The sequence below is a fragment of the Aquila chrysaetos genome, chromosome 12, assembly GCF_900496995.4.
Source record: "Aquila chrysaetos chrysaetos chromosome 12, bAquChr1.4, whole genome shotgun sequence".
NCBI lineage: Eukaryota > Metazoa > Chordata > Aves > Accipitriformes > Accipitridae > Aquila > Aquila chrysaetos.
In genome coordinates, this window is record NC_044015.1 from 705,325 (window position 1) to 730,267 (window position 24,943).

The 24,943-nt window shown below is 53.0% G+C and overlaps 2 protein-coding genes and 1 long non-coding RNA gene across 4 annotated transcripts in view; 1 reads left to right on the top strand and 2 right to left on the bottom strand.

Annotated features, from left to right (window-relative positions):
• The first annotated feature begins 293 nt into the window (after nucleotides 1-293).
• Nucleotides 294-2,963, top strand: GPX4 (glutathione peroxidase 4). The gene is made up of 7 exons (XM_030032802.2): nucleotides 294-396; nucleotides 752-846; nucleotides 1,283-1,427; nucleotides 1,547-1,698; nucleotides 1,856-1,880; nucleotides 2,287-2,346; nucleotides 2,681-2,963. The coding sequence occupies exons 1-7, from the start codon at nucleotides 316-318 to the stop codon at nucleotides 2,711-2,713; spliced, it is 591 nt and encodes a 196-aa protein (XP_029888662.1). The 5' UTR covers nucleotides 294-315; the 3' UTR covers nucleotides 2,714-2,963.
• LOC121233677 lies at nucleotides 751-2,348 on the bottom strand. The gene is made up of 2 exons (XR_005933617.1): nucleotides 2,263-2,348; nucleotides 751-900 (listed from the first exon to the last, which is right to left on the bottom strand). It is a non-coding gene; the product is annotated as an uncharacterized LOC121233677 (long non-coding RNA).
• Nucleotides 2,964-4,455: 1,492 nt separating the features above from the next.
• Nucleotides 4,456-24,943, bottom strand: part of SBNO2 (strawberry notch homolog 2) — a 67,490-nt gene continuing 47,002 nt past the window's right edge. For both annotated transcript variants that reach the window (XM_030032799.2, XM_030032801.2), the window contains 26 exons: nucleotides 24,489-24,585; nucleotides 23,920-24,080; nucleotides 23,330-23,463; nucleotides 22,706-22,796; nucleotides 21,205-21,348; nucleotides 20,569-20,686; nucleotides 20,031-20,136; nucleotides 19,684-19,837; nucleotides 19,110-19,286; nucleotides 18,328-18,425; nucleotides 15,776-15,858; nucleotides 14,551-14,751; nucleotides 13,799-13,974; nucleotides 13,476-13,607; nucleotides 13,051-13,186; nucleotides 12,267-12,379; nucleotides 11,677-11,748; nucleotides 11,057-11,165; nucleotides 10,678-10,752; nucleotides 10,178-10,321; nucleotides 9,875-9,969; nucleotides 9,426-9,518; nucleotides 9,077-9,208; nucleotides 8,765-8,841; nucleotides 8,395-8,585; nucleotides 4,456-7,941 (listed from right to left, as the gene is read on the bottom strand). In XM_030032799.2, coding sequence (XP_029888659.1) covers nucleotides 7,358-7,941; nucleotides 8,395-8,585; nucleotides 8,765-8,841; nucleotides 9,077-9,208; nucleotides 9,426-9,518; nucleotides 9,875-9,969; nucleotides 10,178-10,321; nucleotides 10,678-10,752; nucleotides 11,057-11,165; nucleotides 11,677-11,748; nucleotides 12,267-12,379; nucleotides 13,051-13,186; nucleotides 13,476-13,607; nucleotides 13,799-13,974; nucleotides 14,551-14,751; nucleotides 15,776-15,858; nucleotides 18,328-18,425; nucleotides 19,110-19,286; nucleotides 19,684-19,837; nucleotides 20,031-20,136; nucleotides 20,569-20,686; nucleotides 21,205-21,348; nucleotides 22,706-22,796; nucleotides 23,330-23,463; nucleotides 23,920-24,080; nucleotides 24,489-24,585 — 3,693 coding nt within the window. In that variant the 3' untranslated portion in view covers nucleotides 4,456-7,357. The remainder of the gene's footprint in view (nucleotides 7,942-8,394; nucleotides 8,586-8,764; nucleotides 8,842-9,076; nucleotides 9,209-9,425; nucleotides 9,519-9,874; nucleotides 9,970-10,177; nucleotides 10,322-10,677; nucleotides 10,753-11,056; nucleotides 11,166-11,676; nucleotides 11,749-12,266; nucleotides 12,380-13,050; nucleotides 13,187-13,475; nucleotides 13,608-13,798; nucleotides 13,975-14,550; nucleotides 14,752-15,775; nucleotides 15,859-18,327; nucleotides 18,426-19,109; nucleotides 19,287-19,683; nucleotides 19,838-20,030; nucleotides 20,137-20,568; nucleotides 20,687-21,204; nucleotides 21,349-22,705; nucleotides 22,797-23,329; nucleotides 23,464-23,919; nucleotides 24,081-24,488; nucleotides 24,586-24,943) is intronic.

Below are 24,943 nucleotides of genomic sequence, written 5' to 3' on the forward strand. Positions count from 1 at the left end.
ACCCATGTGCCGGTCAGGAGGGAAACCACCGCCGCCGCGCGGGGGGGCGGGGAGGGGGCGGGCCCGGCCTGCAGCGCCTGACCCCGCCCCATGGTCTGTCCCTGACCCCCGCCCCCATGGTCTCGCCCGCCCCACCGATAAACATCCCCGCGGCCACCCCGCCCCCCCTTTTGCTCTTCCATTGGTCAGGTTCCCATCCATCATCCCGGCCGGACACGCCTCTTTGCGCGCTGACTGGCTGAGCGGCCGAAACGGGCGGTGCCCCCGAGCGTCCTAGCCGTCGATTGGCTGAGAGGCCGGAGGCGGTGAGGCGCGATGGGATGGGGTCGGGCGGTGCGGCGGGCGCTGCAGTGCGGGGCGGCGGTGGTGGCGGCGCGGGGCCCGGCCCGGAGCATGGTGAGTGCGGCCACGGCGGGGCCCGCTCCGCACCGCACCGGGGCCGGCCCGGGGCTGCGGGTCAGGGCTCTGCCGGGCTGCTGCCGCGGCCGTGAGGCGCCCAGGGCGGGCGGCGGGGGTTGAGGCCTGGCCCCGGGGGGGCGGACGAGCCCCCCCCCCCCCCCCACCCTCGTGTGTCGCTCGGGGAAAGCGAAGGGCGCGGAGCCGCCGGCTCCGGTTTTGGGGGGGGGGGCCGGAGGCGCCGGTGCGGAGCCGGTCGCTGCTGGGGTCCCCCTCCCCGGGGCCGGCGGAGGGGGACAGGGAGGGGAGCGGGGGGGCGGCGGTCGCTGACAGCGTCCCCCGTCGCCCCCCGCAGTGTGCCCAGGCGGAGGACTGGCGCTCGGCCAAGGCCATCTATGATTTCCACGCCCGAGACATCGATGGCAACGACGTCTCTCTGGAGAAGTACCGGTAGGAGGGAAGGGGTTGGCGCCGCTCGGGCGTGGGGCCGGGACGGACACGGACCTGGGTGGGAGGAGGAACGGGGCTCAGAGGACCTGGGGGGGGGAAGGAACGGGGCTCAAAGGACCTTGTAGGGGGAGGAACGGGGCTCAAAGGACCTGGGGGCGGGGGGGGAACGGGGCTCAGACGACCTGCGGGGTGCGGGGGAACGAGGCTCAAAGGACCTTGGGGGGGGGAGGAACGGGGCTCAAAGGACCTGGGGAGGGGAGGAACGGGGCTCAAAGGGCCTCGGCACGGCCGCGGGCGGTAATTAAGCCGCATTGGGACAATCTATTGTGTAACCCGGGAGAGTGGCTTGTTTACGGGCACCTTCCCGCCTCGCGCCCTTCCCGCCTCGCCCCGCTCCGGCCGGGGGGAACGGCTGCTGATTCACCCCCCTTTCCAGAGGCTACGTCTGCATCATCACCAACGTGGCTTCAAAATGAGGAAAAACCGCTGTAAACTACACTCAGCTTGTTGACTTGCACGCCAGATACGCTGAGAGGGGTTTACGCATCTTGGGCTTTCCCTGCAACCAGTTTGGAAAACAGGTATGTGGGGGAATGGGGCGAGGGCTCCCTGGGAGCGCAAGGACGGCCCTTGGCTGGCCAGGCTCCCTGCGCAGCCCCGGGGCACTCAGAGTGCCCCTTCCCTCTGTCACCTTCCTCAGGAGCCTGGGGACAACGCTCAGATTAAGGCATTTGCTGAAAACTACGGTGTGAAGTTTGACATGTACAGTAAGATCGACGTCAATGGGGACGATACCCACCCGCTCTGGAAGTGGATGAAGGAGCAGCCCAAAGGAAGAGGCACCCTGGGCAAGTGAGTGTGGGAAGGGGAAGCTGCGGAAAGTGCCAGCCCCGCAGCGGGCAGGGAGGGGGCAGCTCTGGGCTGCTCCATCCAAGCAGCTGGCCTGGCTGCAGCAAGAAAAAGGGTTTTTTCTGCCACAGTCTCACTGCTGTTTTTTTTCCTCTCCTAGTGCAATAAAATGGAACTTCACTAAGGTAGGATACAGCTGCCTTCTCCAGGGCTTGCCTGGGTCGCACTCTCACCCTTTCGGGGGCTGTGGGGAGTCCCTGAGGCATTGCAGGGAGGAGGGATCCTCACACACAGGCTCTGCTCTGTGCAGTTACCCTGGATGTCATGGTAGGAGCGTCCCAAGGGGCTCCTGCGCTGTCCTGGTCCCTGTGCCTTGAGACCCTTATAAAGCTCTAGCCCTGTCCCAGAGTGGCAGTAACCAGCTAAGGGGGGGGGAAGCAGGTCTGCCAGGGGCTACAGCTCCGCAGGCAGATCTGCTGCAGCCCAACCCCGCCATAAGCAGCTCCCTGGGCTGCTCTGCCGCTCTCCGAGGGCTGCAGAGCCCGTGTTACAACTGGACTCGCTCACCTGGGTGCTGCTTCACTTCCACAGTTCCTCATTAACCGGGAGGGCCAAGTGGTGAAGAGGTACAGTCCCATGGAGGATCCCTATGTAAGTCTGCTGCTGGCACGGTTGGTGTTACAGCTCTGCCTGACCCACGGGAGAAGGGGAAGTGCAACAGCGCTGCCAGCTCTCCGCTGATCACGTTCTGCTCCAGGGCAGGCTCCGCTGCTGTGTCTCAGCTCTCTCCTTCTTTTGGCTGGGGGGGGGGGGGGAGAAAAGGCACCCCTGTGCTCTGGGGGTGTTGGCTGTGGCACCAGGGCAAGTGGGTGCCCAGTACAGGGTGGTTCCAAGAAGTCCCTCTGGGGTGGGATGGAGGGGGCTTCAGGCATATTTTTCAGGCAATTGATGTTCTCATAGCACAATGCTCCCTTCCTTCTCACAGATCATCGAGAAGGACCTGCCTGCCTATCTGTAGACCTGTTCATCTCGCCCCTGCACTGTCCCTTCACCCCAGCATCGGCTCTCCTGCTGCCTGTAGAGTCTTCTCATCCAGCCCCAATGACGGTCTGTCTTCAAGCCAGCTTGCTGGTGAGGCAGACCTGAAGATCTGGCGTGCACCTGCTGGAAGAAGGCTTCAGGGAGCCGGCGGCTGCTGCTGGGCAACTCTTTTCTCTGGGCATAGGGCAAGATCTGGTGCCCCCTTGCAATAAATACATTAGAAATGACCAGTTGTGTCTGGGTGTGGAATTGAGTAGTGGATGGGGCTGATCTGCTGCGCTGCTCCTGGGGAGAACGTGGAGCTTTGCAGGGGAGCCAAGACCTTACGCAACTCCTGAGCTCAGCAGGGATAATCCTCATTAGTGCTGAGGGGGGAATTGCACACAAATCCTGGGTCAGCTGGTGCTCCCAAGGGGCTCCCACAGGAAAAGCCAGAGCAGGGGGAAGGTGTGTGTCCCCTCTGGGACTGCAGCTCCGATCCTTCCTCACCCTAAACCCAACAGGCATCTGCCCCAATGAGGCAATTGGGTCATTTTTCTCTGAACGCAGCTGAAGGCTGACAGAGTACAGGCAAAGTCTGGGTGCCCAGCAGCGCACCCCTGACCCCAATACCCCTCCTGGCCCTGGCAGGGCAGCAAAGGGGACAGTTCCAGCAGTGGCGCAAGCAATTACTGCAAAACAAAACTGAGTTGTGTTGGGACACAGTGAAATACCTCACATAGCCAGAGATGTGTCAGACCACAGGGTGCAGGCCCACAGGTGCATCCATCCTCCTCAGGAAGTCTCAGCTGCAGCTTGTTGGTGCTTGCAAAGGCACCACTTTGTCTGGCCAAGCCCACGGAGGGCCAGCATCTCCCGTGGGCAGGGAGACCTTGCATTTTACAGGTGATTTGCCATGTGGGAGTGCTGTTTTGCCTCTTTTCCTCAGGGTCTGGCAGAGGTGCTGGGCCTCCCCTTAACATCCACAGCCCCCAACCACCCTGGGAGCCTGTCCTCAATGTGGGGCCAAGGGTGGAGTGGGGAAGAGCCCCATGGTCCTTGCTGGGGTCCCCCCGGTCTGATTCCCCCCACGCAGCTGCAGCCCAGCACGTCAAGGATGCCGGGAGGATCCTGCTCCAGCCTGCCTGACCACTCAGGCCCCCCCCCGGGGGTAGGCCAGCTGGTTTCAGGAGCTGCCGCACAGCCCGGCTCGGTCTCGCCATGAACTCTTGTTGGCAGCACTGCAATGCCCAGCCGCGGTTGCACAAGGCGAGGTACGAATTGCTCCACTACAATCGTCCGTGGCTCACCCCTGTCCCACCTCCTGCGGGGATAGAGCGGGGCCGGCAGTGCCTGGGTGAGATGTCCCGGCACTGCAGCGGCAACTGCTCGTGCTGGAGGAACACGCCTGAACAGTGGCTCCTTTATCTGTGTTTTCCCCAACAAAGCTGGGACGGAGCAGCCTCATCGAAGGCCAGTGCCCGGGCTGGCTCCAGGGAGGATCCTCCTCTGCGCAGCCCCTGCCCGGCTCGTCCCAGGGAGAAGGGGGTGGCTCGGGACAGCAGTCCTCAACTGCCACCGGGCTGGTGACACTGGAGATAAACTCCAGCTGCTGGTAGGACCCTGGCCCTTGGATTCCCTATCCTGATCTGAGTCCCAGATGGGATCCTGGGGCAGGTCTATACCTCTGGACAGACGGACAGACAGACAGAGAGCTGGGACTTACAGAAATCTTGTATGTGGCTTCCTTTCCATTTTTACTGAGCAGAATGAAAAATTATCCTTCTGAGGCAAGTAGAAAATTCAGGAATTATTAGTCAAAGGCACATATTCTAAAAAAATCTCTTTACATATATATACATCTCAATTAATTATAAATACACATAGAAAAACAAAGGCAAACAACAAGCAGATTAAAAAGTGCTAACAAAAAGGTGTAAGGGAAGAAAAAAAGGGACTCATTTAAAAATACATACAATCAGTAGGACAACTGCATAATAATTTAGTTAAAAGATATCGTTACATATTATTAACCCTGACAAAAACACAGGATTGGGGCAGAGAAGGGCTTCCTTGAAGGTGCTCTCTCTTTCCAGAGATCAGGGAGGGAGAATTGCATATATTTTAAAATTAACATCAAAGCCAGCAGATAAGGCTCCGGGTGACGGCGGAGAAGTGGCTGGCAGAGGGTGCCTAGCGGGAGAATTCCTCCTCGTTATTCCTGAGTTTAAACCTCTCTGAAATGGGTTTTCCCGGTGTCCTTTTCTCTCCTCACTGAGAATTCAGCAAGCGCCGAGCAAACGAACCAGGACATGGGTGGAGGCAGGGCCTTTCCACGAGTGGTGTGGACTAGGACGTATTTTAAATAAGAGGAGAGTCTGGGGAAGGGGAGAGCCTTGCTCTGTTCAGGACTAGGAAAAGGCTGTTGCGGCACCCGGAGAAAGTGGCACTCCCCAGGCGGCCCTGCAGCGAGAGGCGAGCATGGCTGCCACGAGCAAAGCTGGGGGAAAAGCACAAACCTCTCAGGGCAGCAGTGGGGCGGGGGCACACAGGGGCTCCCTGTCTTTGGTGTTTACTTTGAGGTAAGGAGGTTTCCTTGAATGCAGTAAAACGCAGCCCCGAGTGGCCCCGACTGCAGGGCTGATCTCGGCCAGGCAGGCTGGCGGGAGGCAGATGCCAGCTGGGGAAGGTGTGGGGTAAGGACAAGCCCCCAAAACAAAGGGCAGGGACCAGAGCAACCTCAAAAACAAGCCCACACGTGCATCGCACGGGGCAGGTCCATGGTCTTAATGTGTCGGGGAAGGCAGCTCCCGTCTAAGCAGGAGCACAAACACTGTGGACACTGACCCAAAGCACTTCCCAACAGCAAACAGAGCACTCAGCCAGACCCTGAGCCCTGGGGGAAACATGGGGAGTGGGGGGGTCAAGGCTCTCTGCCTGGAGGAGAGGACTCCACCAGGCACTGTAAAGTTCCAGCCCCCTCAAGACAGACCTGTCAGGGTATGGGGGACCCCAGCAGAGGCCTCTCCCGGCTAGACCTCCTTCCCCAGGTCCTCTCTGAGGAAGGGCCGGGCCAGCCAGGGAAGGTCTTTCATCCCTCCCCTTAAAACATCCTGGTACCACTTCTAGGAAATACCTCGATGACTCAAGGCAGAGAAAAGAAAGAGCAGAGGGGAGGCTTGCGGAGGAGCTGCCAGGCCTGGAGCATTCCTGCCAGCAGGCAGCTTCCTGCCAGACTCCTTAGATTAAAGAGAGAAAACAAAAGAGAGTTTCCCCGGGACCTGCCGAGGCGAGATGCTGCTGGAACAGGGATGGTGGCAGAAGTGGCTGGAGGCTACCTCTGTCCTGGGGAGAAGGCAGCTTGCCCAGCCGCTCCTGACCGAGGGGCAGTGGGTCGTCTGGGGCAGTGCTTTGCAAAGCAGCCCTTTGCTCTTTGGTATTGGAGATTGAATTTGCAGCATGAGCAGCGATACTGCGCATCCTCGGTGCTCACCAGGAAACTCTTCCCTTCTGGGGCCTGAGAGCAGCTCTCACCAACGTCAGTGGTGGGCAGGGCTGGGGACCCAGATCCAGACACCCAGGCCTGTGTCCATGGCCCAGCCAAGGACAAGCCCTACGGAACAGGAGCGGTGAGACAGCCAGGTGAAAGGCCACCATGCGATAGCAAGAAGTTGGACAAAGCACAGCCAGCCACAGCGACCTTCTGAGGCTAAAGTGCAGGACAGGCTGATGGGACGTGTGGCCCTTTTGCTCCAGGGAATTCCCCCATGGTCCCGGTGTGGCTGAGCTCTGACAAACTCACAAGCTTTGCCACCATACTGACAAACAAGCTGTGGGAGCAAGCAGCTCCTGCCCTCTGCTGCAGAGCTCAGGCAGCCCCAGAAGTGTCAGTGTCCCTTCCCAGGGAGGGCAGAGCAGGCACAGTCAGTTTTGCTTCTCTCAGCTACACCTGCTCAGAGGGACACTTGAGATCAGTGGTTCCCAACTCCTCTGGGACAGCGTTCCCTTCCCCTTCACCCCTGCCTTCAGACCCAGCCCTCCAGAGCAGCCTCAAGGTCCACAGCAGGGCTGGGGCAGCCCAAGAGGAAAGCTGGCAGCAGCCAATGCAGATACAGTTTGGTCAGCCAGCTCTCAGGGGGGACTGGGCTCTCACCCTTCAGTAACAGACCAGCACTCTGGTCACCAGGTTGTTTTGGAGACCAGACATGCCCCTGCCCAGCTCAGGGGGTAGCGGCTGCAGAGCTCTGGGCTGGAGGGCTGGGGAAGGCACAACCCAGCTCGGAAACTCAGTAGTCTGCAGGGGGACGGGCACAGAGGAGGGGGCATCTCTCCTCAGTCCTACATGGGCACTGACCTTTGAGCAGGACTTGAACACAGCAGAGGCCATCAGTCCAGATCAGCTGAACTTGGCAGCACTCAACTCCCCCCAGGCGCATGTTATATACAAATCTATACATGCCTGACTGTATATTATATATAAATAAACTTTGCTTTAAGGAACTATAGATTTCTTTTCTTCCCTCAGAAACAGAAAAGGGTTAGTCCAAACCAGTAAAAAGCCGGGGCTCCCCAGCTCTCACCTCTGCACCAAAGGATATGGATCCACAGTGGCCGAGCATCGCCTGGCATGCCCAGATGGCTTTCAGAAGTCTGGGAAAGGCCCACTGAACTGGATCACGCTCTGGCGCTCCTGGGGGACCATGTTCTCCTGGGGGGCCCCATTTAACGTCCTTAGCATGTCCTCCAGGATCTCTCTGAAATTTATATTCCCATCCTGTTGGACAAAATCTTCCTGCTGCTGCTGCTGCAGTGTCTGCAAGGGTCCTGGGTGAGGCAGAGGCAGGATGGGGGCCGGGCTCTTGAAGGCAGAAGGGTGGCTGAAGCTAAAGGGTAATCCATGCTGCTGGTGTGGCTGGAGAATGGACTCCGCGGGGAAGCACAACACACTGGGCTCTGGGTTCATTACCACATCAGGAATGCTGCTGCTAGGAGGGCTGTAGGTCAAGTCCAGGATCTCATCCTGGTGCAGGGAATGCCTGGGCAGGGGGACCCCAGGCCCCGTCTGCGTGAGGTCCGGGGGCTGTGGCAGGATGGGCAGCGTCAGGGAGAACTGCGGGCTCTGCTCTTGGGCCTGGAGGAGTTGGTTGTGCTTTCGCTTCACGTTCTCATCCATCTGCTTCAGCTCCTCCAGCACCTTATGGACACAGCTCTCTGGGATCTTTATCCCTAGGGGAGGAACATGCATCAGTCCCCAGAGCACCTTCAGAAGGGACGGCACACTGTGGGGACAGAGGGATGGGCAGCAGCACTGGGGCCCATTTATGAAGCACACTCCCAGCCTGCTTCGCCTCTTGGCCAGGCTGCAGAGCAGGGAGACGGGACTGCAACCAGAGCAAAAGCAGCTCCACAGCAGGCTCGTAGCAGGCAGCAACAGCACTGCTTCACATGGGCATGGAGGGGACAGCTCAGGTCTGGCTCACCACTCTCTGCCCAGTGCCCAAACACACGTCAGGGTAGCCCCAGCTCCCCTTCTTCCCATGGGGTCACCTAAGCAGTGGGTGCTTCCAGGCTGGAACATGTCCTGTTTTAGGAAGGGAATCTTGGCATTGGGCAACTGGACCCCTTCTTCCTTCTCCTAAAATGTCCTGCTCCCCTTCCCCTTCCCAGTACTTCACCCACCAACTTGTTTCTTCTTCTCCTTGGTCTTGAGGCGGACGATCTGCAGGTAGCTGGTGTTGGTGATGTCTGCCATAACGCTGGCGATCTTGCTCCAGACCCGCAGCAGGGCCCCGCATAGCATGTAGTAGTGACGCAGGCGCATGCCCTGGAAGCACTCCTTCCCCTCCTGGATCAGCTTGCAGCTCCTGTTCCTGTAGTTCAAATGGGAGAATACCACCTGCATCAGCACAGGCTCCCACGGCAGAGCAGGATCCCCCATCCACAGCCTCTCTGGCGTGGCCCTTCCCCACTGCCACAGCCAGGGACCCTCTCCCCAACACCAGCTCTGCCTTGGGGAGGGCAGGACAGGTCAGGGCTGCAGATGCCTTACCAGACAGCATGGTTACACTTCTTCAAGGAGAAGCAGTAACTGCTCTCCCAGTGCTCCTTGGCTTCCTCAGATGACACCTGCAGAAGAAACACACAGCATTGGAGATTTTCCACTGTCCAATATGCAGCTGAGACTTGAAATCCAGGGCTGGGAGTCAGGATACCCGAGTGCTACCACTATCTCTGGCCAATCCACAACAGGGCTACAAGGATCTGTGAAGTGGTTACAGTAAATGTCCTTTCAAAGCCACACCTGCCCAGAGAAAGAGGCTCTTCCCTCTCCCCACACTGGAGGGCTGCAGCTCCTACCTACCCGCTGGTACTTCTTCTGCAGACTGTCCAGGCTTTCAGGCTGGCTTTGCTTCCCAATATTTGGCTTGTAGAGGATGAAGTTCTTCCCACGGCTCTGCTCTGCCAGCAGACAGGTACGTTTGGAGCCTCGCATCTGTCAGGGTAGAGCTGATGGTTAGAGTCACAGCCTCTCTCCCCAAGTCCATATTTCTCTAAACTAACCCCCTTCCTGCCAGGATGGAGGTTCTTGAAGGCGTCTCCCAGCCCCCAGCAAGAGGTCAGACATAGACCTCTTATAGCCATGGCGGACCTCCTCCTGTTGGAGTCATCTCCCAAGCTGAGGTGCCACCCTGGCAGACCCCAGGACCTACCTTATAGGAGAGGTAGAACCCATCAAAGGATCCTGTCAGTTTGAGTGACTTCTCATAAGCTTCCTCCCACTTTAAGCCTCTGTCGACACTGATCTAAACAGGGACAAACAGAGGGATTCTGTAACTTCAGAGTGCAGGACAAGTGCACCAGTGTCTGTCTCACAAATCCCACCCTCAACATAAACTTGGTGCTGCTGCAGCTTAGAAACAGGCACTGCCAGAATACTCTCCCGGGTATGGCAGCCCCCAGCTCCTGGGACAGGGCAGGGCCTCTCCTTGCCTCCTCTGTGTAACTCCCAGCAGCAGTCACCTGCTCATGACCAAGGCAGATATGACACAAACATGACACAAAGCCATGCGGCAGGGGAAGGGACCCAGTAGCTCACAGCCCCAGACTGGGAAGCACTGGAGAAGACTGGACTGCAGAGATAGCTGTGCAGGCTGCCTACCTTATAAAACACGACCTGCCCATCCTGCGGGTGCCCAGGGGTCAGGAAGACCTGCTTGCTCTCCTCATAGATCTCATCCACTCCTGGGGCTAAATCTGTAGAAGGAAAAAATACTGCTGTAAGATACATCTTCCCGTACCACCTTCTCTCTCTGCAAGATTCTCAAGATCTGCACTGTGTGGGGATACCACACTGACCGAGATGGCCATGGCCATGGAACTGCCAACAGTCAGCACAGGGAGGAACAGGGAACCTCAGGGGTGCAGTAGGAAGAGATCTGGCCACCCCCCTCTTTCTCCGTACCTAGGATGCCCATGTCGTATTTGCCCTCCTTCTTGTCCTTTTCAATCAGATAGTCAAAGGTGTCAGAAAAATACTGGAAGAGCATGTTCTGCTTGTCCACCTCCAGACCCAGGATGCGGTTCAGGAACTTGGTGATAGAGCAGTCTGCAAGAGCATGGTGGGTCAGGGAACATGGCACAGCTGGGCATGGGACGCACCAGCACAGTCACAAAAAGAGCCACCCAACATCCCTTCCCGATGGCAGCACAGCACTAATACACAAGAGAGCAGCCCAAGGGCTGTTCTTCCAGGCTGTGGTCAACTGCCAGGCTGCTGCAGGGAAATGTGATCTGCAGTGCCAGCTAATCCCCACAGGACCTTCCCATCAAAGCAAGCACCCTGCCCAGCTGCACAGCAAACCTCTCAAGGCCGTGGTCCCATGCAGATGGACTGGGTGGGCCATGACACCACCACCTCTTTCATTTCTCCCCTACTTTGGGCAGGAAAAGCTTGACACATACCCTTCTCCACTGAGACAGTGCCATACTTCATCTGATTGCAGCAGATCCCCACAGAGATGAGACCTTGCTTCATTTCTGGAATGGCAGAAGACAGCTTGTGCATTTTAGGGTCAAGCCTCCCCTCAGCAGTCCTGCAGGGCTGCTGCCCCTCCAGCTGTGCCCATTATTTTGCAGATAAGTCTCTCCCAGACTCTTTTTTCCCCCCATGCCTGGTAGGCTGACATGCATCTGGGTAGCCAATCGCCCCACTCACTAGTGAGCTGCTAAGCCAGTGGTACTGTTCCCTCTCTCTTCTGCTCGGTTCTTCAGGCATCCCAAACCTGAGACCAACCCGGCCAGCAAGATGCAGAAGAAATCCCAGAGCTGGCAATGTTCTTACCACGGAAAAACGCAGCCTCCCCTCTATCATAGCTCTTCGGCACAGGAACTCTGTTCTCCGTGTGGTTGAGAATAGTGGAGAGAACTCTGTCTAGTGCTTTAGCCCCGTACTGTGAAAGGAGACAAGAGTCATGCACGGGACAAACCTACACTGGCAGCCCAGCAGTGGACTGAGTGTGTCACAACACTTCTGCTGGCACTGCGGAGAAAGCCATCGACTCCAGGAAGGCCACCAAGCTGGTGGCTGTGCCAAGGGGGAAGCTGTGTGTCAGGGGCCTCCTCTGTCTCTAGGGGACCAGAGTACAGGAACCTGCATGTCTGCACCCTGGTGCCGGCACCAGCTTGGGGGGAGAGGCCCAAGCGCCCTTCCCAGTTCCCCCGTGGGAGCACAACCCTCCCACCAGCGTGGTGCTCAGATGCACGACGCTGATCACTAACTCAGTTCTGTGTGCTGTACATGGGGCTACAGGTGAGGAGCTGGGCACTGATGCTGCTAGGCCAGATTCTGCCTGTAGATGCCAGCAATGATCTTTCTGGCTATGGCTCCCACTGAAGGCAGCTGCTAACTAACTACTTCAACTCCTCCTTGGCTGAGCTAGCCCAAGCACAGCCGCAAGTTACCTTATTCTCAAAGTTGTACTTGCTGAGGTCTCGGGATTCGGTGGCCCGGCGGTCTCCATGAGTTAAGGCACCCTAGGAAGACATACCAAACAAAAAGTTCTTACTTTTAGCTGTTGCAAAACACCAGAGAAGGATGGCCAAAGTCACGTCTTGGAAGAGGCCAGGATAAGAACATGCTGTGGGGAGGCAGTGTTCCTCTGGAATATTGAGACTTCACCGACGTATTTGGGGATTTATCAGAAGTGAATAAAAATGAAACAGAGACAAATTAATTATTCCATTAGTTATTTCATCAGCTTTCTGGAAACTGATGGGTGTACGCTCCTGTAACAGTGGGGAAATTCCAGCATCTGGAATTGGGTTCTGCTTCCCTGAAATTCCTCCTGATGCCTTGGTTACATATTCCCCACTTCCTTTCCCAAATCGCAGGATGCTAAAAGCCTTCTGCATTCCACAGCTGCAATGCCTTCAGTTGGGGGTGATGCAATCCCCTGTACTACTTACACTGGCCATGCCAGTGGGAACACCAAATGGAAGCTCTTCAGAGAGAATTGGAACTGACATGTTAATCTCTGCTGCAGGGCACTTACTAGGCTCTCCAGACGTTTTGCCACAATGGATGCAAACCTCCTCTCCCCTGCCAGCTCAGAGATAAGGAAGACGTACTCTGGAGCAGAAACCTGGTTCGATCGGTGCGTTCGACCTACAGGGACATGAGAGCAGAAGTGAAAGGAGAGGTTGGCATAGTCTGTCTGGTATGGGAAGGGAAGCTGAGCAGAGGCGAGAGCACCAAAACAACTTTCCATGTCATGGCTGGTTTTCAAAGGAGGGAAAAGGACAGAGGCACAGTTGCATTCATCACCCTGGTGCTGCTGAGACCTTGGCAGAGTTGAGTTTATAGCCCTGACCCTCTCAGGTTGAAGAGTGACTCCCCAGCTTGAGCTTGGATGTGCATTATTTCTTTTGTGCTCATGCACTGAGGAACTGTCCCTCCCCATCCTACAGAGCCTCCCCAGGGTGGAACAGAAATCCCCAGGCATCCCTAGCATGTTTCATGAGGACACACTGCTAATATGTATGGGAGAGTTCCCCTTTCCCACGCTGCACATCACTCATGAAGTCAACACAAACCTTCCCCACAAGAGAAATCAGTCACAACTGCTGTGTGTCTGCACTCCCATCCTGGCAAAACAGAGGAGCACTGTGCTCTGCAAGGTGCTATATCTCAGAAAGCTAAATACACCTGTCCCAGCAGCAGCACCAGCCTGGCTCAGGCAGCCATGCATGCCTTTCCTTCCCAGGGCTGCCCGGGGCTTCATGGTCTGAACAATGTTCAGGGGAAGGGGACAATGACCAAGAACACCCAGCCCTCACCAAACTGCTGTATGGCCCGGTCTGCACTCCAGGGCAACTCCAACGTCATGTGGACCCGGCGCTTCTGGTTTTTCACCCGTCTGTCTGCTTGGAGAGAGATACCTGAGCTGGAGGCCTCGGAGATTATTGCTACAAGCTAAGGGAGAGAGACAAGAAGCGAGAAAGGAGAGTGAGGTTCCTGGACATCTGCAAAACTGCTTCAAGAAACAGCCCAAAGCACAACAGTAGCCCCAGCCCATGAAGGGACCCAGGACTCCTTGTCACCTTCCAGCAGGTCAAACAGATGGACAGAAAGCTGCAGAGCCTTGCTGGCCCGAGGCTGGCAAGGCACAAGCATGCAAAGGCACCCTCCCTTTCCTTCCCCTGTCAGTGTACTCGCTCCCGTGCAGATGTTTGGAAGTTTCCTTAGCTTGAACCTGACTCACCTTTTCCCCTTTCATAAAACGCTCCTTCTCCTTCAGGTTGACGTGATCTATAGAGAGGCCTTGCTCTGCACGAGACTCAAACATGACAGAGCCATCTGGTCTGCAAACCACCCGGCCCTTCCGCCCCGTCATCTGCACAAACCACGCAGGAGAGAGACAGGCTGTTAGCAGAGGGGAGAGACCTGCACGGTGCAGCACGTCAATTTAGAAAGTCAATTCTCAACAGCTTTTTCAGATCGCAAGCAAGGAGAGGAACCCCCTTTGCTGGCCCCTTTTCCTGTCACCCCGTGCCATCAAAATATACTCTTGATTGTGAGGTGTACCTCAGCCACATGCTCCGGGCCCCCAAAGTGATTGATCAATTCATCCAAGGTATTGAGAGGTAGCTCTTTGCCCAGTGCTTTTACTTTTGCTAGGAGGTCCTGCTTCATCTTTTCCACATGTTCTAGCTCCCTCAGGCCATGTATCTCTTTCTGGGAAGGCAGCATGTGAAAGTTACCTGCAATGTAAAACGCAAAAGTTTAGAGTCACCTGGTAATTGCAAATTGAAAAAAAAAAAAAGAAAAAAAAAAAGGGGGGGGGGGGGGGGGAGTTTGAAAGGGCTTCTGGGCAGACTATCTGATGAGCAGGCAAAGATGCCTTGACTTGCAATAAATGCTGTTGAGCATGCAGTGAGTTCCCTCTATGCTTCCCCATGTTTTGGTGGGGGAAGGAACATGCAGGGCAAATTCCTCCTGCTCACTGATCACTATCACAGCAGGTTAATGTGAATCAACCTCACAAGCCCAAGTTTGACCACCACAGGATAAAATCTAGCGAAGACTGTAAAGCCGTCGCAAGCACAGAAGACACCAAGAGAGTCTCCTCACATCAGCTCGTTGACTCTGCAATCCCCTTAGCCAGCAAAAGGGTCATGTCTGATCTGCCGCTGTCTGTGTTTGCAGGGTACTGGGGTGGGTGGCTGCCTCCAGCTGCACGCCTGTGCACTGGGTGCCATGCACTAGAATGAAGTGACTCTGGTTCCCAGTTCCCCCCAGCGAGGAAGGAGCTAACCCTGTGCTGCTGCTCCACTTACTTCTGTCCTCCGTTGTATAGCCGTTGTAGGTGTGCTCAACGAAGATGACATCATCTGTCTCAAACACAGACTCCGGGGAGGAGTTGAAGTCACTGTCGAGCCCCATGTCAGAGTCAGTGCTGCTGTCATCACTGATCTTGATCACACCCACAGGGTCACACATGCCTTTCAGAGCCTTGGCGCAGCGGCCCCTCTGCTTCCCTGCAAGGAAGAGTGAGCAGTGTCAAGGGAGAGTCCCCAGCCTCGTGCATCAATGCAGAACAGCAAGTGCCAGCTCAGAAAGAGGAGGAGGAGAAATCACAAAATAGCTGAGATTGCCCCAAATGAAAGGCTGATCTTGGAAAGACAGAGCCGTTTGGGTGGGAGGCAGTTAGGAAGGGAGGGAGAGAGGGGGAGGGAGAGAGAGAAAGAGAAAGGAAGAGAGAGAAAGGAAGAACAAGGCAATCTTTATCAGGGCTGAAGCTAGTTGCACACGTCAGGATGAACACACAGCCAGCTCTAAGCAGTGCTAACTCCTCAGGGGAAGGAGTCCGCAGGTTTGACTGCCTCCAGAGGAATGTGCAGGACACAGGAAGGTGCCAGTGTTTCGGGACATTGTTTAATTCCAAGCACAGTAAGACATGCCCCTGCTACGTGAGAGGTTCACAAACCAGCTTGCACAGGCTGCTCCGCAACAGCAGCCAGTCAGGGTAACCTCCACAATCTGCCAGTGCTGCTGTCCCCTCTTCCCCCTTTGCCACATCCCACTGGAGGAGAAATCCAAAACTCTTCTTACCTGCAGCCGCAGCCAATAATTTGGCAGGAAAGTGATATTTTTTTTTTCCCCCAGGGACACCTGCCATGCTATAAGTAAGGGCTAGTGGAAAACCCCCCCTTGCCGCAAGAGGGCTTCAGACATGCAGCCAGGACTCTTGTGCAATCTACCCACCAGTCTAGGCAAGGAAGTGGCTGAGGGAAAGGGGCATAGCTACTGGGTGGTGGAGGCGAGAACCTACACTGTGACAGGGAAGTGGGTTAGAGGGAGGAAAGGGTGAATGACCTATAGCTGCTGTCCTCCAGATGAGAGAGAGTGACGGGAGATGTGCAGGATGGCAAACTGAAACCAGGGCAGAGTAGCAAAAAGCATGAAGTAGGGAAAAGGGAAAAAGGAAAAGAAAAAGCTGAGTGGCTGGGGTGAAGCAGCAAGGCAGGAGGTCAGATGCTGGGCAGTGGAGTGTGCTCTTACGTTTTCTTTTAATGCCAGTTCCTTTTTCTCTCTTTCTTTTGGTTGAAGGAAAGTGCTTCTGAATTAGTGATAGAAAGACGCCTCTGAAAGTAAGATGCAAAATTTATTCTAGCTACCAGGAATAGGAACATCTGCCGGTTATCATGTAGCAATGTGTATTTGAGATAGCACCACATTTCATGAAAGAGGGGTAAATCCTGCACCACAACTACCAGCACGTGATCAGCCAGCCACTGGTACAGCATGGCTCTCCAGAACAGCAGCAACTCAGACTGAGCGCGTTTCTGCCATGAGAGCGTGGGCTGCACCAGCAGATCCTCAGCCATGAAACAGGCGTGCTGCGGGAAAGCAAAGCACTGTAATGCCGGGAAAAACACTCCCTGCTGTGGCCTCCCTGCTGGTGGAGGGAGTGGGGCCGTTCCAGGGAGACACTGCAACAAAAGCAGAGCAGACCCTGGGCTCTGCGCTACCATGTGGCATGCCAAAGTTGCAAGACCTTTATATAGCAACTAAGAGGGAGTTTTAAATGGGAAACACTATACTGGGAAGCTGTTACATCACTACTGAAAAATCCAGTCAGTCCCAGTGTCCCACCCCTCTCCATGCTCTGACAGCAGAGACCACTGTCAGGCTGTCCAACAAATGTGCTCCACCAAGTCCTCTGATTAACTGGACGTGGGCCTGCTTGCCCACGAAACGGAGTAAAGTAACAAAACACGGATACGTAGTGGTTTCAGGTGAATGGAAAAAATTGGAAGAGGTGGAAAACAAATGTTTCTGTGGGCTGTTCTGCAAATAAAAGAGCAAATGCTTAAATGCTGATCATGTTGGGTGGGGATGAACCCCCAGTGCAATGAGAAGGCAGCGCTGAATGAGCTCTGATTGGAAAAAAAAAAAACCAAACAAACAACACGTTGAAAGCGACAGCTGAGAGATATGGATATGACACCTCACCCGTGTGAGAAAAAGGGAGTCTTGGGAACCAGGGAGGGAGCTCTAAGACCCTTGGTGTGAGGGGCTGAAGGATACAGAGGCAGCACCACTCCCTGAAGGGGCAGAGCCCTGTGCTGGCTATTAAGTGATTGTGATTACACAGCACCAGGTAGGGCCCTTTTGTCCTGTGTGCTGGGGTGACCCTGGGCTCAAAATGCAAAAACTCACTCTCAGGTCTGGAGCCTCCCTGCCATGAAACCTTGGTCATTTTCCCGACAGTTGCACTCCCTGTCTTCCCTGCGAACAAAGGGTTGGGCTGGTATTCACTCACTGAACAATCTGTTTATTTTTAACCCCGTTTCTCGGCATCTTTTAAACAACTGCCTCTTCCCAGCACACTCCCCTCAAGAAATCCCCTGAAGTGCTGTAAAATGAGGACGCCGCATTTGGAGGCTCAGCAGATGCCAGAAGACACTCAGTTATCTGGACAATGCTGCTGAACAAAGAGCTCTTGCCTCTAGAACTGGGGACAGAGTCAAGCGTGATCACCAACAGACCCTCCTTTGACAGCTGAGCAAGGCCCAAAGGCACCGCATAGTCCTCTAGACCGAGTTCCTCTGAATTCTGCGACATGAAAACCAAACCAAGAGACCAAATCAATCCAAGCAGTTGTTAGACCTGCCTTGCACACTGTCACCAAACTGGTATTTGTTTTTGAGGAATGGACTGGAGACAGCAGAGTGACACAGACCAACACAACCCCCTTATCAATAAGGGAGGAAAGCTTGGCCTAAACCAGACACATACTGTCTCTGGCATCTCTCATTGCTTTCACCTGCATTAAAAGTCACTTCAAAAGAAAACAGTAACAGCCCTGCTACCTGCAGAACAGAGGAAACAGATCAACCCAATGTCCCAGGTTTTCATCACCCATCATGCAGGAACAGCCATGTTTGTGGGACGGGCTGGTATTTTGAAAGCTGCAAAAATGAGGAGGAGCATAAGCCTCATTCTCTGCTGAAAGGGTAGCATGAGCCCTGCTGCTGACTTCACTTCAGACACTAACAACTCTCCCTTTAGCTAGGAACAAAGGCAACACAACCAGGACACTGGTCCTGCCTCGTACATGTGCTGAAAGCCAACACTGGCAAACCTAAACTCCTTGGACTACTCCTTCCTCTCACTGCTCCAGCAATGCCACCTCACATTATCATCCCAGCCTCTGTCATTACAGGAGACTCTCTTGCTCATTTCTTCAGTGTCAACAGCCTGGTCTTCCAGAGTCACACCCACATGAACTACATCTGAGCTCACATTTCTGGCTCTCCTACACCTGCCAATTCTTTTACACGTATAGAATCGGATCAGGCTGTTCATGCAAGTTTAGGCCACGGGAGACTTCAGAATCCAGGATCTAGCTCATAAAGTCACACTGAAGAAATAGTGCCTCAAGGATCCAGCTACGTGTCCTCTCCATTTACTGCTTGTATAGGACGAGGCATTATGAAACTGCATTTCAAGAACAGCAGGGATAAGCAGCCCCAGGGCAGGGCTTTCCCTAGCACACCTCCAGCCTCCCATGCATGCCCCCAGAAGAAAAACAGGGATTTTTAACTCACTCTGCAGCAGAGACAAAACAATTTAGATGCCCATCGTTCTCATCCAGGACTTCTCTGGTGCGAGCCTCCCCCGTGGACTGCAGGCCGATGACAATACACTGCAGGGAAACATAAGGGACGGCACAGCAAGGTGTCAGGGAGGGTGTAGCAGCCGGCATCAGGTCAAACAGCTACAGCCTCAAGAGACTGTATTTCACAGTCCCAGGTACCCTGGACCCTGTCCCCAAGGTTCTCTTGGATCCTGTCCCAAATACGTGTCGGGCCTGTAGCCGGGCTCCTGATGAAGAACCATCTTTCAAATCTTTTAGCATCCAAAACCGTACCTCTGTTCACACCACAGAGAGAATGAGTCTGATTACAGAAGCTAACTGACTTCGCTAGGTAGTTTCTGCCTAAAATTTCCCAGTTGCATCCAGATGGATGAAAGGACAGAGCTATGCTTGAGGTGAAGGACCTGGTACCTCTACTAGCTTGAACATGACCCAAAATACCCTTTCAGATCAGCTTGCCCACATCTACCATGAACCAACAGTCGGTAATGCCTTGGAAGACGAGGCCATGTTAACTCCCCAATATAATTTACTGTGAATGTTCTCAGAAACCCGGACACTGCACTTCGTTCTGGTTAATCTGGAGAGCAATTCAGCCTTAAAGAGGTTTGAAATTGCTTTCAAGTCAAGCTGAACAATAATGAACTCCCTTTGGTTGCAGACTACAAAAAAAATCACTTGTAACAGAAGACTGATGGCTGCTGCCACTGCAGCGAGGCTCTGATACCACACCTTATCCTTCGCCAGCTCTTCCTTGGCAAGCTCAACGAGTCGCCGGACTTTAGCAGCAATGCAGAGATACTTGAAGAAGCGCTGGTGAGCTGACCAGAACTGACCCCACAAGGATTTCCGAGACTCCAGGCCAATCCAGTCGGCTGCCTGCTGGAACACCATCAAGGCCTCTGCCCACTGCAGACAATACCGAGAAAGGCTGAGTTAATATCCTAGTTTTCATTTTCATTACTGCTGTGCAGGAGGTTAATAGAACAGTCTGGGGTTTGATAATCTGATTTAACATCAGTATTTATGTTACTGTGTTAGGCTGAATGAACAGTCTGGTCATTCTCTCCTTTCTGCATTAGCATGATGTTGCAAGCTCTGGTTTGCAAATATGGGACTTTTAAATAGAAGCAGAAAAGTATAAGATTATTTTTTTACATAAGCTGAGCGTGTGTACCCCTTTTCTTTCTTATAAACATACTAAGTTTGTGATCATGGCCACATTTAGGGTCGTCCAACGTAACAAGTGGCCGTGCCCACAGCGCAATTAAACATCAGTCTCCCCACTGCAGTGGGACCAGCTCACCAACTTCGCTGCCTTGTCGTAGACAATCTTGTACTGCTGATCCAGCGGGATCTCCTCTATTCTGAAGGTCACTCCAGTGAAACTGAGCTGCCTGGCAATGTACATTCCACTGACCTTCATATCCATTGCCACGATCTCCATTGCACCAACTCCCCTGGGAGAGGAAGACAGCTGTGAAACCCCTTCCTCTGCTACAGGGCAGCACCAGGTAGGTGCCTCTGCAGAACCACCACCTCTCCTGGCTCAGGCTGCCCTCAGACACTGTTCTCAGGCATTGCACCCACCTCCCAAACAAAAGCTGCCACAAAATGTAAGCCACATGAAAAGGGATGCTGGACGTGACTTACCTCTTTTCAATTGCATGCAGGAACTCATCAAATGCTCTGAAAGGGGTGCCCTCCCCCCAGATCCCCAGGCGGCTCATGTAAATCATGTTTTTTGGCTCAGAGGCACCTGTTTGAACAGAACTTAATGTTAGCAAAACCAAAGCAGTTGTGAATAGTTTTAACGCAAGTAAAGTGAACTCTTAAGAGGATGGTCATTTGCCACTGTGCCTTAGGAGACCTAAGGACCTTTCCAAACATTGCCCTCCATACACTAAGTGGGCAAGCATCACCATACAGCTGAACAGCTGGCCAGGAACAAGTTAAACTGGAGAGAAATTAGTCTGACTTGCCAAAAAGGCATGAGTAATGACAGCGATGGGGCTTGGAGCAGGTCTTAGCACCCCAGGCTCCCCTCTAGCACTGCAGCACCATTCACCTCTTCTTGCATAAATGTGCACTCTCAGCATATGCACTCACATCTCAAGGGCATCCTTCAGACCAGAGAGGTGACTGGCGACTGTTTACGCATAGCACCCACACAGTGCCGAGAGAAGCTTACCTGTGGCACTGGCATAAACAACCCTTGCTCGAGGCAGCTTGTTCTGAAGGTCCAGCACTGCTTTGCCCATTTTAGTAGAGCTGGCATTTTTGGCTTTGTGGCATTCATCAAACACAATCTGGAGGGGAATGTCAGTTAAGGAGAAAGGATCTATTTTCATCCTGAGGATGGGAGCAGACAGAAAATACAACCCAGCGTCCTCCAACCAATTGGACAACCAGCCCCAATATCAACAGGACTGACTCGTTCCCCACACAGCATGAAATCTGTTGGTTTTGCCTAGTCCTGTGCTCCTCAGAGCCCCACGTCATTTTGCCCTCCCTCTCCCTTCACTTCCAAGGTCTGTCTTGTCTTGTAACACTGAGGGAGAAGAACACTGAAAAGGTTAATCCCAAGTGCGTTCTTCCCCTCCTCCCATTAACACTGCAGCCCAGGAGGAGAGAGAAACGTGGGAGGATGCATGTGCTTACAGCATTTAAATATCTACCACAGGCACCAGGCTGCTCTGCACAGCTGCTCCCAGTGACTTCAGATGGCCCCAAGCTTTTTGTTCCTTGGTGAAGTACAATCACAAGCATGCAATTCTTCTCTGTCCAGTTTTTTGGTTGGTTGGTTGGTTGTTTTTTTAAAGGATACAACTCCATCAAAGTTTTCCCTGCACCACTCCAAAATCTGTTTTAAGCGTGTCCTGTGCTGTCCGCCTGCCTGGCTTTCACCAATCAGCGCAGAATAAGTGGCAAAGAGGACTCCTTCTGAGGTAGCTGTGTCACCATATTTAATCTGCAAAAGGAGGAAGAACAAGAGTACACACACTCATGATGCTTGTCCCCAGCATGTCACGCCCATCCTTTGCCCACAATCAGTACTGCCAATTGTGCTGTGACTGTGCAGGACACATGCTCCTGTCTCCAAGAACAAAACTCAATCTGAGAGAAGAACAGACAAAAGACTGTTGGTAGCTGACGTCTTTAGCACTTCTATTTGGCACTGAGATATGGTGATGACAGGGACTTTAAATATCTGGATAAGTTCCACTAGCCAATATGTCAGCACATCTGGATGCATGCAGTGAAATGTGGAGACCACGCTAGGACTTCAATTTTCTGGCCAACTAAAGTCACTTCATTTTTTTAAGCAACAGTTTAGAATGTTTAATTGTTTTGAACACTCCCATCCGTTTTAATTACTTCCAGAAAATAATTTTCTCTTTGACCAGGTGAGATTGTTGCCTATCTTACTGTCAAGGGTCCCACCTGTAACAAAATGAAAGGTAGGGGAAAAAAACCATGGTCCGAATTTGAAGAAAGTTCCACTTAAAGCCTTTTTGGTCTGAAAACAAACATCCCTTTCAGTCTTTTAATGGAGTGCATTCAGAGGTGTCAAACACATGTAGTTTCCATTGACTTTGTATGAGCTGGTTGTTCAATACCACTAAAAACCAGAGAAGAGTGTTTCAGTGAACTGGCCAGCACTGTGGCAGGCACATGCCTAGACAAGGCTGATGCACTGGACAAGAGACTGAAGCTACGAAAAACCCTGTGAATAGCCACTACACAGCTGCTGGTTGTTTCTTTTGAGAAATACTTCATCCTCATCACTGAATAACTGGAAGAAAGTCTGAAAATTCTCTGATTTGCTCAGCTGCAGGGTGCTCAGCCATGGCACCATTTGTCTGCAGACCCCTCGTAGGCACCAATCTGTGCATTTATATGTGCTCCCTTACTTGCATGGTCTGAAAAGTGGTTCCATGAAACCAGCGCTGGGAAATGTTAGCCCACGAGAGCAGAGCACGACCACATCTAACAGGAGCTGTTGCCTCTGCAGGACTCTTCAGGAATGGTGAAAAAGGTTCAAGTCCTGCTGTACTTTGCACTTGCCTGGAGACATATCTCATTCCCTGCAGGGAACAGCTCTGTGCTCACAGTGCAGCTCTGCAGAGTGTATAAAAATAGCAAGAGCCCAGAGTGGGAAGAGCACGCTGAGAGAAGGGAACAGCAAGCAGCTTGCTGTCTGCTACTGCCTGTGCCACCAGCCACGCGGAGGCAGAATCGACTGCTGCTTTACATGCTAAGGCAGATCCATCTAACTGCTACTGTAGGCTCATTTTCCAGAACACCATTACAACTTCTCTCCCTACCTTATTTAAAGCATGCACAGGAATGTGGGAGGCTTCAATGTCCTTCAGGTCTCTCTCAGCATCATACTTGAGATCATTGGAGACGCTGAACCTGCAAAGCAAGATGTGGGTCTGGTTATCTCCTAAAGAGATAGTCAGGGCATGCACAGTGATTAATAGCTCTGACTAAAGCAACAGTAGGTGTACAAAACTGTCACATTTCCAACTGCCCACACACCTCAACACAAGATCCTACAGCAGACTCCAGTCTGCCACTTATGACAAGCTGTGTGTATTCTGCAGTAAAACCCCATACTCCAGGGGCTTGAGTCTGCACCTAGGAAGTCCACAAATACTCCTCTGCTGAGTTCAAAGAGAGCTGGGATAGGCTTGACATTGCACTCCAAGTAGTACGTAATCTGCTATTTCATAGTGACTCATTCTCCATCACCACTGCAGGGGAAATATTCCCATTTCACAGACAGCAAACAGGCACAAAGAGGTGGAAACGACTTACCCAAGGCCACAGCATGAGTCAACTATAAAGCCAACATCAGCACTAAGGAATTCCTTACTCCCAGATCCAAACTAACTCCAAGGTCTTACGGGAAAAGAGGGGAAAAAAAAAAAAACCCAACAACTTACCACAGAGCTTTTTTCCTCCCTTTAAGATAATTTTCAAAGATGATGCCCGCAACTGTCCTGCCTTTTCCAACTCCAGCGCCGTCTCCAATGAGGAACCCAGCTCGCTGGCCATTGGGTAATAAAACTTCATGTTGCTGCAACATCAAGAACAGAACTGGAAATTAAACTAGATTTGCCTTTGCTAACAGCTTTGATGTGAGCTTATAAGAGCACCACTTAACTCTTTCACATATCCCATCAATGCAAGTGCATTTCCTGCTCAGATAAACGACGGCAGGAATCGTCAAGTGTCACGGCCAAGCTCACAAGTTCCAGTTCACGGAAAAGGCCCCCAAGCCCCCAAAATGTAAAGCACTCCCCTCTGCAACAAAAGTCAAGGGTTCTTGCCTCTTTGGGAAACAGACCCCACAGAAGTCCCTGGCTTCAAATAATCCTTTCAGAAGGCATTTAAAATGCTATACGCCAAACCTTCCAAAGTTTCATCACCTATATTACAGGTTATTTTAAAACACAATTGCACACCTGTCCATCCAAAAGGCAGTTTCTTTCTAGTGTAAGACATGCAAGCTGGGCAAGGTGGAGCCACATACCTGGCAGGCATAAATGATTGCTTCCAGCTGTAGTGCAGAGAGTGACCCTTTGTCAGCAACGGAGCGTGGCAGGGAAAGGCTATAGGTGATGTCAGGTGGGGGGACACTGGATAGAGTGCTCGTTTCAACCACAAGGTCAGGGTGGTGCTTCCCAATCTTGGCTAAATGACAACACAGAAAACAGATAATTCAAGTTCTTCACTCCCATGCAGCACCTCAAAAAGGACTGCAGACTTCATATTAATAGCCTGTAGCCCTCTGCTCAGGAACAGAAGAGACAAGCCCGACCCCTGCTATTCACTCTTTTTGTTCCATTGAAATTTCAGATTGCCAAAACCAAGTCATGCCCCTCCCCAAAGCAAGCAACAGAAAAGTGTTCTGTTAAAGTATCGTAGCACCAACAAAGGATCAGTACATTGGTAAAGTTTTTTCTAGAAAATCACAAGCTTGGGATGTGCCACAGCAAACACCATATATTGCTTGCACGAAAATAAGGGAGCAGTTAATCAGGTTGGTCCACAGTGGAGTTAACAGAACTTCCCATACTCATGCGACAGCAAGACACTCACACTTTGAAGGTACATATTCTGCATAAGTCTCCGTTTGCCCCAACTCTTCTGTTTCTTCCTCCTCACCTTCATCATCCTCCTCTGCAGGAGCCTGAGACTAAAAAGAAACACAGCATTGACCAAATGTTAATGTTCTCATTGAACTATGGATGCACGCAGTGCTACACAGTGCCAGAAACTACCATTTAAACCATCCCTACGCAAATTCACAAACCATTCAAATACAATTAATCTCATTTATAGACTACATCAACACAAGGAAAACCATCTGCGAGAGCTCACCCCAGGGGCCCAGCAAGTGCTTTAAAAGCTACTTTCAACGCCTAGTCCACACCAAATTAGGGAAAGATGTTTACATCACTTTTCAGATGGGCTGTGGGCTAGCATGAATTCTGTCCAGCTGTGCACTAATCTGGCCTTGAGTAAGGGACCTAGACCAGCTTTAAACTCAGCGT